Genomic DNA, 14,770 nt, shown 5'->3' on the forward strand with positions numbered 1-14,770 from the left:
GAGTGGAGTGCCATAGAGTGTCAGAGTGGAGGGGGCATGGAGTGGAGTGTTGTAGGGTGGAGTGTGTCATAGAACAGAGTGAAGTAGAGTGCCATAGAAGGACTTGTGTAGAGCATTGCAGAGTGGAGGTGTGTCTTAGAGTGGCATAGAGTGGAGCAGTGTGTTGTGGAGTGAAGTAGAGTTTAATGGAGTAGAGCGTCAAAGAGTGGAGTCTTGTAGAGTGGAGGAGAGCGGACTAAGGTGAAGTGGGGTGAAGTACAATGTTGCAGAGTAGATTGGAATAGAGTGCATTGCTTTTGAGTAAAGTGGGGTAGATTGCCTGGACGCATAATGCATTGGAGTAGAGTGGCGCACAGTAGATTGAGTCACTGCACTCTGCGGCACTGCAGAGTGGCATAGAGTGCAGTGGCGTAGAGTACATTTTTCAGAATGAAGTGGTTCACAGCAAAGTGGAGGGGTGCAGGACAGAGTGCAGAGCAGAGGGTCGTAGAGTGATGCAGAGTGCAGTGGGGTAGAGTGCAATGGCATACAGTGCAGTGTGTGCAATCTTGCAGAGTAGAGTTTCCTAAGGTGTAGTGGTGTAGAGTGCATTGGCATAGAGTGCAGGGGCGTACAGGACAGTTGTGCAGAGTAGAACGGAGTGAAGTAGAGAGCAGTGATGTAGAGTGCAATGAGGTAGAGTGGCATATAGTGCAGTGATGTAGAATGCAGTGGCATAGAGTGTGGCAAAGTACAGCATAGAGGGGTAGAGTGCAGTGATGCAGAGTAGCTGGCATAGTGTGCAGTGGTGTAGAGTGCATTGGTTTAGAATAAAGTTGTGTACAGTACAATGGGTACAGTGTAGTGGTTTAGTGTAGAGTGACGTGGAGTACAATGGCATAGAATAGAGTGATGTAGAGTGACAGAGTAGAGTGGCGTACAGAGCAGTGGCATAGAGTACAGAGGTGAGGAGTAGAGCAGAGTGTCAGAGTACAGTGGCATAGAGTACAATTGTGTAGAGTATAGTGGCGTATAGTGTTGTAGAGTACAGTGGCACAGAGTGCAGTGGGGAAGAGTAGACTGCCGTAGAGTGTAGTGGCATAGTGTGTGTTGTTTATGAGTAAAGTGGTGTAGAATGCATTGGCATATAGTGCAGTAGACTGCAGTTCCGTAGAGTGGCGCAGAGTGGAGTGGTACAGTCTAGATTGCAGTGGCGTAGAGTGGAGTGGCGCGGAGTAGATTGTTTCAGAGTAGAGGGAAGTTACGTACAGTGGAGTGGTGCAGGGTAGAGTGCAGCCGTGTAGAGTGCAGTGGTGCAAAGTAGATTAGAATGGATGGCATAGAGTGCACTGGTGTAGAGTGCACTGGTGTAGAGTACACTGGCGTAGAGTGCACTGGCGTAGAGTGCACTGGCGTAGAGTGGAGAGGTACAGAGTAGAGTGCATTGGCATAGAGTACAGTGGCATAGCGTGCAGGGTTGCAGAGTACAGTGGCAAAAAGTGGTGTGGCAAAGAGTGGCATGGCGAACAGTGCAGTGGTGCATAGTGAGTGGTGTAGAGTACATTGGCATAGAGTCAAGAGGGGTAGACTGTAGTGGCATAGAGTGGAATGGTTCAAAGTAGTGTGCAGTGACGCCGAGTGGAGTGGCATAGTCGGAGTTGTGCAGCGTAGCGGGTAGAAGTGCAGAATAGAATGGGGTGGGGTAAAGTGGAGTGTGGAGTGATAGCACACTGCCATTACAGACAACATATATTGAATTGAAACGACTGTTACATTTGCACAAACATGCAGTTTTACCGATAAAATTATACAGTGCACAAACTGTGTGTGGAAATGTGATCACCTAGGGCCATATGTATCAAGATACCAATTAGCGATTCTGTAATAGGGATTTTTAAGAAATCGCTATTTCAGAATCGCTAATTGGTATGTATCAAGAAAATCGCAATTTTTTAGCGATTTATTGATATTCCTTAATTGCGAATTCGCAAATTGCGAATTCGCAATTAAGGAATACTTTCCCATTCATTTCTATGGGCCTCCTGGCCCATAGGAAGGAATGGGAATTTATTCTCAATTTGTGATTCGCAATTTGCTAATCGCAAATTGAGAATAATTTCAAGGGTGCAGGGGTGTCCAAAGGACACCCTGTTGCACCCTTGAAATAAGTATGGGTGCACATGTGGTGCACATACATGCCCTAAGGGCATGTATGTGCGTCACATGGCACTTTGAAAAATGCTGAAATGTGCATTTTCAAGGAAATCGCAACTTACCACCAACTAGAAGTTGGTGGTAATTTGCAATTCCTTAAGGGCTTTTGAATTTTCTTTTTGCTTAATACATTGCATTTAAGGAATCGCAAAACTTACGATTACTTAAATGCAATCGCAAAATAAGGAATCGCAAAATTTGCAATTCCTTATTTTGCACCCAAATTCTTTCATACATGCCATTTTGCGAAAATGAGTTCGCAAACGCCGAAATTCGCAAAATTTCGGCGTTTGCAAACCCATTTGGCCTTGATACATATGGCCCCTAGTGTATTGATTTGTTTTGGTGCTATTGTCACATAAATCCTCTCACTTTGAAGTCAGAGAAAGATAAGTAAACACCAAGCTCCCTCGGGAGCCTGAGATTTAACCTCGGTCTTTGAATGCACAGCAAATGTGACAAAATAATAAAAGGATTTAAAGGCTTGTTGACAGAAACAGAGAACTCGGAAGGATGCTGTAAATAATGTTTGGACAAGGGAAGGGACAAACTCCAGCTGGACAGACTAAAACACAAAGCCAGCAAACAGAAAGCTAGAAAATGTGAGTTACAAACCAAAAAGCCAATGGTAAGCGACGGGTGGAATGCATTCCCAGGGAAGATTTTCGAATATCCCCAAGATGTCATTAGCAAACCACACAGCTACCCTGTCTGGTAGGCTTCGACATAAAACAAAACACAGAGTGAAACGCACTGGAATATTTTCAGCTGCATCTAGCGCTGGATGAAAAGCCACTGTGCGTTTCTGGCGAGCTGTGGAGATCAGTTCTAGTTTCCACATCAGCAGCTAGCCTCTCTTCAGAAACCGGTACCTACTGGGTGGCACAGCATGGGATTTACTGAAAGTGCCTGATGAAAGGAGCGGAAGTTAGCCACAGTGTGAGCCGGCCATAGCACTCATCACCACCCCACTTCCCTTTGAATAAAAGAAGGAAATTTTATGAAGCAAATTGCTTAAAATAGAAGTCCTTTGTCTGAACCTCAGCACCAAGTAAGGCACTAGCTGACTGGTCTGAATGAGGAACTCCTGGCTTTCACTTAATCTACTGAAATTGAAAATATCATGTATGATATAAGGCCTTCTAAGAAGTGCATCTCTTCCTCCTGATCATAGCTAACCGGTCAGTTCCAACTATTTAGGACTAAGTGTCCTTGTGATAGTGTTGACAGGACACTGGTTGATACTGGGTACAAGGTAACCGAAGATACATCAAGGCAACATTTGAGTAAGACAGCAAGAGGAGTCAAAGATAAACTATAGTCCAGGTTTGTATCAAGTACACAATGATCAAATGGAGTAATGGAGAGTCAGAAAGTTACTCCAAACATAGACTGACAAACTCTTTTCCATCGCACAAACGCCACTGTCATGAGCCACTGATCTATCTATTAGATGTCAACAGCATAATCCATATCTTCTACTGCTGCTTATTCAGAAAAATAATCCAAGTCAATTTTCAACCAGAGGCCAATCAATATTCAATTACCATTAATATAAAACAATAAAAAATGTTTTAATATGAATAACAATGGCATAATTAAACAGCATGTTTACAAAAGATAACCAAGATCTTGAGGAAGTAATGTTTTCAGGGAGATTTAAAAAAATAAATACATTCGCAGAACAAGGAATTAAGGTTGATCTACCTGATTCGATTATTGTGGTCAGTTGACACGTTTCGCTCATGGTGACTGGGGATACTGGAAATAATAATTCCAGAGAGGGAAAGGGATCTTTTCTTTCATAACTCAAAAAGTAACAAATAGCTACTGCCATGTACTCAGCTGCTTTTGTATCTTTCTTACTAATGTGATCAGGGGTAGGATCTCCAGCCGACCATAATATAATCTGGTCCCCCCACCCCCTCCCCGTACAGCAGGTCACAGTTTATGCCAGCTTATACCATTGTTAGTTAAAAAAAAATTAGTAAGTAAAATAAGATAAATAAGGTCAAAGGTAGAGCAGTTAAAAGCTGGAAAGTGCGTATTTTGTTATTTTTACACTTACGGCTATCGTAGCATATATTTCCAAGGGCACGTCCGGTTTGTAGCAACACCTCCTGGTCTTTGGAGTTTAGCAGCTGTACCAGGGGAGGAATCAAGCCTGCATCCACACATGGGTTTCTCATAAATTCTGGAAAAAAAATATGTAATTAGCATGTAGTTCACCTGAGGGCATTGCGCTTTTTCACTGGCCTATGAAGCTTTTCTTTTGTTTTCCCAGTCTTCATTCTTCAACCTAGGTTACAGGTGGGGGTGTTTACATTCTGATACTCTAGATAACTTTTATTTACACAGGGATCAGAATGACTAGATTTATGGTAAACCCACCACCACCAAATTTTCTCCCTGATAATTTCCGTAGGACACTGCATGAATTCACAGGGAAACACCAATTCCTTATGTAATTCCTCATTTTCCAGAGGCAAACATACAACAGGAGGGTGTTTATCTCTCCCAGTAAATACCAAACTGTGAGAAATTGGGCTTTTGGTTGACTGAGGGTGCGAGTCCTGGTCAAGCAACAGCCACAATCGCTTTCAGGGTGAAACACAAAAAATCACAGAATTAACATGTTTTTAACCCTTGGTAGCGTGGCACAACAAGCATTAAGGCTTCACTTAGAGGCAAAGTGTAAAGCATTTATGCAGCACACAAAAAGCAATAACAGGAAATACAACACAAGAAAAATGCCAAACCAATTTAGAAAATAGAGTAAACTTTAATAAATTATTTGACAGCAACACAACTAAAATCAATCAGTATAACCACAGTTATGAATTTTTAAAGTTTTTAGTAAAAGCGTGCACCTAAAAGATCAACCCACCAACTGCAAATATCTAGTCGCAGAAGACAGGCTCAAAGTCGAAAAATATGGCCAACTGTAATGGAACCTGATAGATTAAGGTAGACACATGGTTTGTGGTGGAACTGTTTATTAGCACCCACCGAGAGGTAGTTCTCATGATGCACCTAACATTCTCGTCACACTTAAGGAGACAAGTTACAACAGAACCCTATTTATTCACGGTTATATTACCCCATCAACACTTTCTTTTAACTCTTTTTAGATTGAACCTTTTGCATTGGCTTTTAGCAGAACCCGGGGTAAGGTGGAAGGCGAAAGTCCATGCTCGTGATAATTTCTCGGTCCAAGATACAGTGCACTTGATTGTTTTTTGTGATTACAATACCCTAGGACAATGTTCGATTTTACAGTTTGTGCAGAGGGAAGGGATTTTGGCAGGTAAAACCAGCCCTGATCCACCTTCAAATGTTACAGTCCCTCAAAATTTGCTTTCATGTGGCAAACTTTTTGGTGGGTGCTCTCAGAAGTAGGAAAAACGTTTTAACAGATGAAATTATGCAAAGGCCCTTTTAAACTGAATCCATTTACAGTATTCAAATATTGAAGTTATGTATTTAAGATGAAATGCACTTTTTATCTTTATTTTTACGCATGTGATGTACTTTTGTGTTTTTTATTTAACCAAATAATGTATCTATAGATTGATTGACACTGGAGGAATTCACAGGGGAAAACAAATGCCCTATGTAATTCCTCACTTGCCAGAGGCAAATATATAACTGGAGGGGCTTTTATCTCTCCCAGCAAAGACCAAGCTGTGAGACATTGGGTTGTTGGTTGACTGGGGGTGTGAGCCCTGGTCAAGCAACAGCCACAATCCCTTGCAGGGTGAAACACAAAAAGTCACTAAATTAACCTGTGCTTAATCCTTAGTAGCTTGGCACAAAAAACATTCAGGCTTAACTTAAAGGCAATGTGTAATCTTTTTATGCAGTTCATAAAAGGCAATAAGGGGGTAATACAACACAAGAAAAATCCCAAACCAATTTAGAAAAATAGAGTACATTTTAATAAACTATTTGACACAAAATCAACAAAAATCAATCAATAGGACTGGAGTTATGAATCAAAATGTTTTTAACAAAAACTTGAACATAAAAGATAAACACCAACGTGAACATCTAGTCGCATAAAAGTGGCTCAAAGTTGAAAAATATGGGAGACTGCAATGGAGCGTGGTTCGGATACAAGAAGTGGATTGGGCCTAGTCAGCGCTTACCATAAGACTTAAAAAAACATTCTTGAGAAAAATTTTCTGAAAAGGAAATGTTCCGAAGGCAAGGCTGCAGGAGGTGTCAGAGAAGAAAACGTCATCATTGGATAGCCGCGGTGAAGATATCTACGTTCAGACTCTTAAATGGAAGTGAAAAATATCTAGCGAGACCAGGCAGAGTGCTGTAGCCGAAAACATTACCACAAGGTTAGAAAACCATATAGAAAAGGACCTCAGAAAACCCCTACTGTGGAGAAGAATGTAGAGGGAGTAGCCAAAAAGTCAATCCGACCGGCAATGCATCCCAGGCGGATAGGCGAGCAGGTGGGTCTTGGTCTCTTTCTGGTCCTCAGGTTTGGGATTTCGACATCTGGGCACCTTTAGCACCACAATCAAGTATCCAGGGCTTGAGGGAAGCCTCTTGGGGGGGGGGGGGGGGGACTCACTCAGGCTGGTTCCAGGTGTGGGTTCAAGATGGTGGGAGCCTTTTGTGTCCCTGTGTCTTTGAACAGGAGGTCAGCAAACAAGCCCTTGGAGTCTCTCTGGTAGTCCTGCTTTCAGGTGACAGTGTAGGGTTCAATAGCAGGGCTGGTCTCTGAGGGTTCAAGGCAGGCTATAGACAGCAAAGCAGTCCTTCCAGGTACATCATCAGACTTGCAGAGGGCACAGTAGTTCAAAGCAGCAGGTAGTCCTCGTAGTCAATCCGCAGGTCCAGTAGTGAACTGAAGAGTGGGTATGAATATCCTATTTTTATACCATGGTGCCCTTCTTCTGGGAGGTGGGAGCAGATTCTGGAAGGGTTCTATTAAGTGCATGGAATTTCCTGACTCCACTGCCCTGACTCCAGGTTGGCTGCAGTGATAATGTGGGGTCGTTAGGCCCTTTTTGTTTAGGCAGAGCATAGGCTAAATAGTTGCAAGTGGGGCTGTGCTCAGCTCCTCCTACTCCTCCTCATCCTGCCAGCAGAGGCCCATTGAGGCACACCTAATCCCTCTATTAAGTGACTGTCTGGATGGAACTCAAAGTCGAATAGCCAGCTACATCTAGTCATACGGCCGAAGATAGGCTGCCGGCACAAAAGAGCTAAGGACAGGAAAATGCCTACTTTTCTAAAAGTGACATTTTCAAAATTGTAATGAAAAAAATAGGACTTTACCATTAAAGAGGGTTTATCATTACAATTTCATGGATACGAAACATAACATAGCTGCCTACTCCCCATTAGGAATTTCAGATTATTAAATGTAAAAGGAATCTCCAATGTTAACCTGTGGGAGGGGTAGTTCCGCAGTAGTAAAACACAAATGTAGGAGTTTTTTGCTACCAGGACATGTAAAACTTAAAAGTACATGTCCAACCTTTTAATTACACAGCACCCATCCTTATGGCGAACTAGGGCCTAGCTTAGCCAAGTCGACATGGCAGTTTAAAACTGCTTTTAGACTGCAGTGGCAGGCCTGGGACATGTTTTGATGTGCTACTTAGGTGAATGGCACATTGCGTTTTGCAAGCCCATTGGTAGGATTTAATTTACAAGCCCTGGGTATACAATATACCACTCTACAAGGGTCTTATAAGTAAATTAAATATGCCAATTGGGTATAAGCCAATGTAAGCATGTCTTCGAGAGAGAGCACAAGCACTTTAGCACTGGTTAGCATGGGTGAAGTGCACAGTCATAATGCCAACAAAAACAAATTTAGGAAAGAGTGGAGGGTGAAAGGCAGAAGGTTTGGGGATGGCCCTGCAGAGAAGGCCAGGTCAAACACACACCTTGCAGTATCAGTATTTACGGGGTGTGGTAAATACTTCACGCTTCAGGGATAGCATGCCATATATTGAAACAAGAGTGAGTGGAGTATTTCACACACATTTTTAACCCAAACTGCAGTGAAACAAGTACCCTGGTACAAGCTGATCCCCAGCGCCACCCTCGACTCTCTTAGAGTTTAGTAAGTCAATCACGGTTGGTGAAGTGCGTACAACCATCCTGAGATCTGCGACAGGTAAGCAGACAGGGTCCCAGCTGAGCTTTTTAAACTTAATTTAGACTTATATGCCCCCTTGGTAAAGAACGTCGTCAAAGCCGCAGTTAATGGGGCCCTGAGAGGGTTATGGAAGGACTCCGTAATAGTCCCCATCTTTAAAAAAATGAGAGAAAAACTCCCCCTCAAATTAACGCTCTATCTCATTGCTCGATGCCACAGGGAAAATAGTCGGAAGGGTAATTATGACAAAATTGGAAGCCTGGGTAGAAGAAAATGTTTTTTTCTCAGAAGCCCATTATGAGTTCCGCCCGAGCTTGGGTACTACAGAGCAAGCCCTAAATGTGACCCTTATTTTAGTTAATATGTTAAGGCCAGGAGAGGGGCCATACACATGGCCCTTAAGGACCCCCCCTGTGCCTTCGATCTAGTGGACAGAGATACCCTATGGGTTATCGTGGGGCGAACAGGAGTTGACCTGGCCATATTGCAGGTTTTAAAAAGCCTTCACCGTGATAACTATATGCGGGTATGTTATACCCAAAATGGAGACCATACGCCCCCCATTCAAGTTAGTCTGGGAGTCAAACAATGTTGTATATTGGCTCCTTTCTTATTTTTATATTTTATTAATAACCTGAATATCTTTTTTACTTCTTGTGCAAATCAAGTCCCCAAAATTGGTACACGTCTAGTCCCTGTACGTTTGTACTCAGACATGGTTGTTCTAGCTCGTACAGCAAACTGATCACAAGCACTTTTAGATGGTTTTAATAAACAAGCACTTTTAGATGGTTTTAATAATTTTATGCAAGGGCTGAAGGTTAAACATACTGAAATCCAACGTTATAACCTGTGGCCCAAGAAAAACCAGGACGAAAAAACGTTTTATTGGGGAGACTCCAATTTTTAAGACACTTTTTTGTTATCTGGGTATCTTATTGAATAAGATACCCAGATAACAAAAAAATAGTGGAAAAGATTACTAACCCAGACGTCTCAGCCCGTGAAGGCATCGTGCAAATCAATTTTTAGGTTTGCCAAGAAAATAGGACACAAGCCCACCAAAAGAAATGATCATGCTTTATAAAAGCAAAAACCTTGTTGCTAGCAATATGGGGCTGGCGTTTGGGGCTACACAGCAGCTAAACCCCTACAGGTGGTGGAGAATATATTTTTCAATAGGCTACCAGGAATTCCAAACTCTACCTCAATCCTTAGAACACACAATGAATGGGTGTAAGCTTCCTAGAAGATGGGGTACACCTGGCCCCTATTTGGTATTGATCAAAATTTGGTCCACTCATAAATTGGCTTTTTCACGAAGAATAGTAGAGGCCTGTCTATTGCAAAGCAATTGGAAAGCCATGCCATGGCTTAAATATGTTAAAAATAGCTTTCAAGAGTTGGGATTGAGTAGTCTTTTCGAAAATCCGGGAAATATTAATGCACACTATAAGGTCCAGGTCAATTTTTAAGTTCTTTATAAATAAAGAGGATGCTAGGATCATGAAAGCACTCGATATGGTAATCATTCAATCATATGTCCAACTTTCAACCACCCAAGACATGGAGCCATACGTAACAGGGATAAATGCATCGGAATTTATATTTTATCTTACACAGTTAAGAGTGAATACAACTGTATTACCTAGAGGCCTTCGCTATTGCAGGCCCCTGGTTCGAGTCACTACCATGTTGCCCATGCGATGGGAGGTCACTTCAATCAATAAGCACTTTACGCTATTTTGAACCTTGTATACCTCTTTCAGAAAACAGTTCCTTCCCTCTATAGTCAGCAGAGGATCTTTTAATACTCATCATGAGGGTTTGCACTATTTACAGCGTGGAGTCTCTTCTGTATGTTATCACTCAAGAGCTGAGATTAGGGATGACATATGCATTGTGATCCGTGTTTTGGACTTTTAAGCAGGTTCCCCTTGATAACTTAGTATAGATTTGGTTGGTATTGAAGGATTCCTATAGGCAATGTGAAATTTGGGTATGATCAGCTCTGTAGGGCCATTTGTAGTAATTTAATTTATTATTTTACTGAGGGCAAATGTTTTAGTTTAAATGTGAAATGTATTACAATTTGATTGAAGTGTGAAATCTCTGTATGTGCTTTTATTGTGCTTTCATGGTCAATACTGACCAAATAAAGATGGTGATGATGACGTCACCCTTTCCTAGCCCATTATTAAATAAGGCTTTAGGAGTGTCATTTGCCCTTAATACAAAAGTTAATAGCCAGAAAAAGATTACCACTGTATGGCAGCACATTTTTCTCAATAAGGAACTAATAAAATAAAAATGATTAGCGCACACAATAAAAATAGCCAAAGTGAACTTTTGGTACATCTAGAACGACAACAATGTAATATCAGAATTGAGAAGATAAACCACGCACAGAAATGCAGCACTGAAAAACTACCCCAGGGAGGACACGCTCTTTAAAGTAATGGAATTTAGCCGGCTTTGCAAAGCTGGTTAATAGGCAATGATCAGATGGAGTTTGACAAACATTATTGTATTATCTCACTCCAAGAGACAGAGGCTCTAGGGAAGATTGAGACGGATGGATGTGCTGTTTACTGCGACATGAGAAAGCAAAAGAAGAAAGCAAACTCAATATTTTGGGATGCCAGAGTAAATATTGTAAGACAAGGAGGATTTGATATTTTCAGAATCCACCAGTTGACCCTCCATTCTGTGAAATGCATGACCCAATTGCTGATAGGAAAATTATTTTCATAAGTATTCTGAAGACCTGATCATAAGCTACCCTGGTATGTAATTGTAATTGTAATTACATAGCGCTTACTACCGCATACGAGGCATTGAATCGCTTTCCGGTAAGCAACATGCTTTGCTTCTCTGGACCCCAAAGGATTAGTGGTGGATTAGTATATGAAAATATAAGCTGTTAATTAGACCGGTGGACATGCGAGTCTGTTAGTTTGATTGAATGGGATAGAGGAGGGAAGAGTCTAGAAAGGGTTATTAGGAAGATCATAGAAGTAAAATGAGGTTTGGGATTAGTCAAAGGAGGAATACAGGAGGGAAGAGTCTAGAAAGGGTCATTGTAGTCAACAGGTTTGGGATGGGTGAAGGAAGGATAGAGACAGTAGGAGTCAAGAAAGGATCTTAGGGAGTTCATGGTAGTAGAATGAGATTTGGGATGAGTCAGAGTGGAGGTTATATTGAAAGAAGTATAGGATGAGACAATAGTGCATTGGAGGGAGTGGAGGATTTTTTTCTCTCTTTCTACATTAGGCGTAAAGTAATAAAATATATAGACACATAAGGTGGTTTATTTAAAAACAAGCACATTTGAATTGGAAAATGTTGAACCAGAGTTGCACATCAGTTTTGAGAATTCAAGATTCTGGTACAGCGCCTTCCAAAATTTAGTGATCAACAAGGCTGCAGAGTATAGCTCAGAAACCAGTTCTTGATGGCCGACATTAAAAACCTTATAGCCACGCTGGTATTAACTAGAGCAGCGGGCCCTGGCAACCTTCCGGCGATCATAATTAAGACCAGGCCAGGTTGGGTTGAACTAAACCATATTGTGCCCCCAGAACAAGGGGGCTTCAAGAAGGCCACTCCACGATAGACCACAGTTTCTGCTTATGGCCCCTTGCTTGGAAGTCTGTAGAGCAAATTGGTAGTTTATTCTGCTGCTTTGTAGACTTCCGGCCCGCTTTCGACCTGGAGGTCTGGAATTGCTTATGAAAAACTCTGGTTAAACAAGATATTCTTAAGATCCTTTTAGTTTCAATACAAGAGCTGCATTTGCACAATTCGGTACAGAAAATTCTAGATATGGAGGGGACATTGACCCAGAAAAACCCAATTACTAACAGGTTGAGGCAGGGATGTATCTAAGCCCACTTACTCTTTTCTCCATTTATAGCGGATTTGACATCAGTTTTAGAAGCTGCAAAGGGAGTGAGCCCCGAAATGAATGGGAGTCATATAGCATGTACTTTGTGATTGGGCTAGCTTGTGATTATGGATCTAACAGTGTTGGGCTTGCAAAGGAAGCTGGACGCGTTTCTGGAATACTGTAACTGTAAAAAGTTAGTGGTAAGCATGGAGAAGACTAACGTTCTGGGCTTTGGCAGAGAATCCATACGGTATGGGTGGCACCTACATCACAAGAAGCTGAACTTTGTGAAGGAATATAAGTACCTAGGAGTAAGGTTCCAGAAGAATTTAAAATGAAATGTTCACCTAGATTCATTGAAAGAGCCCTTACCTGAGTAAATGGTCTGAAAACGTTTAGTAGAGATTATGGTGAGATGTACCACAGACCAGTGTTAAAAGCCTACACCGCCATGATTCGCCACAATTTCAGTATGGAGCCGATCTGTTATGCTTCAGTGGTAAAAAATTGTTGCGAACTTGGAGGGGGAAATATCTAAAAAGCTTACTGTTCCTCCCAAGGTCCTCAATGATAAATGCAGCAAGAATAGAAAGAGGTATGACATCATGGAGCTATCTGGCTCGGCGGCAGCAGTTAGTTTTTGTCATCGTCTGAATATGGAAGTGGGGCAAAAGGTATAATTATGGTGCAAAAATTAGATTTCACTCAGTGAATTAAAATGGGCAAAAAGTGTTAGGAAAACCCTTGAGACCATATGTAGAGGCCGGAGTGTTAGGTTATGCACTCATTTGCACATGAAAACTACGAGGTATGATCTTTGAACCTAAACAAGGGAAACAAATTGAGAATATGATAGGAAGCATTTAAAGGGAAAGCCTTCAGTCTAGTTTATGCTCAAATCTTGGAGAAATGAAGTGGTTCCCATACGTAGATTTTCTTTCCAATCATTGGGGTTGGGCATGAACTGCTAAGGGTGCGAATGGGCATAAACGCTTGGTATAGTAGAGATAAGATAAAAATAGCAAAAATGGATGCTTCTGGCAAATGTACATGTGCTTGGGCGCTAAATGTAACAATTTTCATTTCCTTATAGATGTTCTAAAATTCTTGATGCCTCCATAAGACTATTTAAAAACTGCTTTTCTTAAATGATGGTATGCGTAACCGTGTTCAAGCTCGAGTGCTCTTAACAGACATGCATCATTTGGATATGTCTTTTATGGTTACTGCAAAAAAGAGTTTGGGTGCACCTGAGCATCGGTTTTGAGAGTAAAAGATTCAGGACCATCACATTCTGAAATGTAGTAATCAACAAGGCTGAAGAACATAGCCCACACCTTGATCTTTGCACCTCAAGCAGGTATAATAACTAAAGTTGAACAAATGCCAATGTCCACAGTAATCTGCAGAAAAGTGACTGGATTAATAATGTCCATGAACCAGTGGCTATTACATGACATTACATTGCTGAAAACGCCGCAACGAGCTCCAAGTAAAAGTCCATTGAGCGTATTCCATTTAAACATTGCAGGGCATTTACTATTAACCCCTTGCATGCTGATGACGAGCTGGGCTCGTCATGAGGTAGCCTCCTGCTACGCTGATGACGAGCCCAGCTCGTCACGTAACATGCGGTTTCGCAAAACTCAGCCTACTAGCGGAATTCCGCCCGCACGCATGCGGTTAAAATCTAACACTTCCATTACATTGACATTAAGCATGGGCGGATTTTGCGAATTGGCAATCCGCGAAATTGCGTATTTACGGATTCGCAATCCGCAAAATCCGCGAACTCTCGCGAATTTCTTTTTTTTTTGTGTTCACAAGTGTTTCTGCCATTTCGCAAGGGTTTTTTACCAGTTAGCAAACGCGAACTTACTTGTCGGGTAGCAACGGTCGCGACCATGTTGTTTCTACGTCTGGTTCATCACATCACTCTCTGTTTCACCACTGCCACCCTCTGTTTCACCACTGCCACCCTCTGTTTCACCACTGCCACCCTCTGTTTCACCACTGCCACCCTCTGGCTCACCCATGCCACCCTCTGGCTCACCCATGCCACCCTCTAGTTCATCACTGTAGATTATGGGGGGAAAGCACACCTGCCCTGCCTCAACTGACATGAATGAATTAGGGGCTGATTAATGTGTCACTGAATTTGAACTTCCAGGCTGGCACCTGCTTCCTTATCTGTAATTGCTTTCTGTTGCAGTGTAATTTTTTTAACAGGACCTTTGTTGTATACTTGTAGCTATTCTCTGAGTCTGCTGTGAGGGTCAGAGCAGGGTCATAGAATAGTTGCAAGTAGGCAACTGAACTCTGAAGGGGCCCCTCAGGAAGCACTACAGGGAATGGTTACTAATGATAAGATTGAACTTTTGCACCTGCTGAGTGCTTTCAGTTTTGCAAAAATCCAAATATCCAGCAGCATCCACAAAAAGTAATCCTTCCAGGTCAAGATCCAAATCAAAGTGACCAGCACATGAAGAAAGCACTGGGAGGAGCCTGCTGGACAGGAACTGGAAGTTGGAGACTGTGGGGCACTTCCTTCCACCCAC

The 14,770-nt window shown here is 42.1% G+C and overlaps 1 protein-coding gene across 3 annotated transcripts in view; it reads right to left on the reverse strand.

Moving 5' to 3' along the window:
- Positions 1-14,770, reverse strand: part of RAP1GDS1 (Rap1 GTPase-GDP dissociation stimulator 1) — a 748,947-nt gene that overhangs the window by 286,924 nt on the left and 447,253 nt on the right. For all 3 annotated transcript variants that reach the window (XM_078676213.1, XM_078676214.1, XM_078676215.1), the window contains one exon: positions 4,262-4,387. In XM_078676213.1, coding sequence (XP_078532339.1) covers positions 4,262-4,387 — 126 coding nt within the window. The remainder of the gene's footprint in view (positions 1-4,261; positions 4,388-14,770) is intronic.

Source organism: Lissotriton helveticus, chromosome 2_1 (genome assembly GCF_964261635.1).
Source record: "Lissotriton helveticus chromosome 2_1, aLisHel1.1, whole genome shotgun sequence".
Taxonomy (NCBI): domain Eukaryota; kingdom Metazoa; phylum Chordata; class Amphibia; order Caudata; family Salamandridae; genus Lissotriton; species Lissotriton helveticus.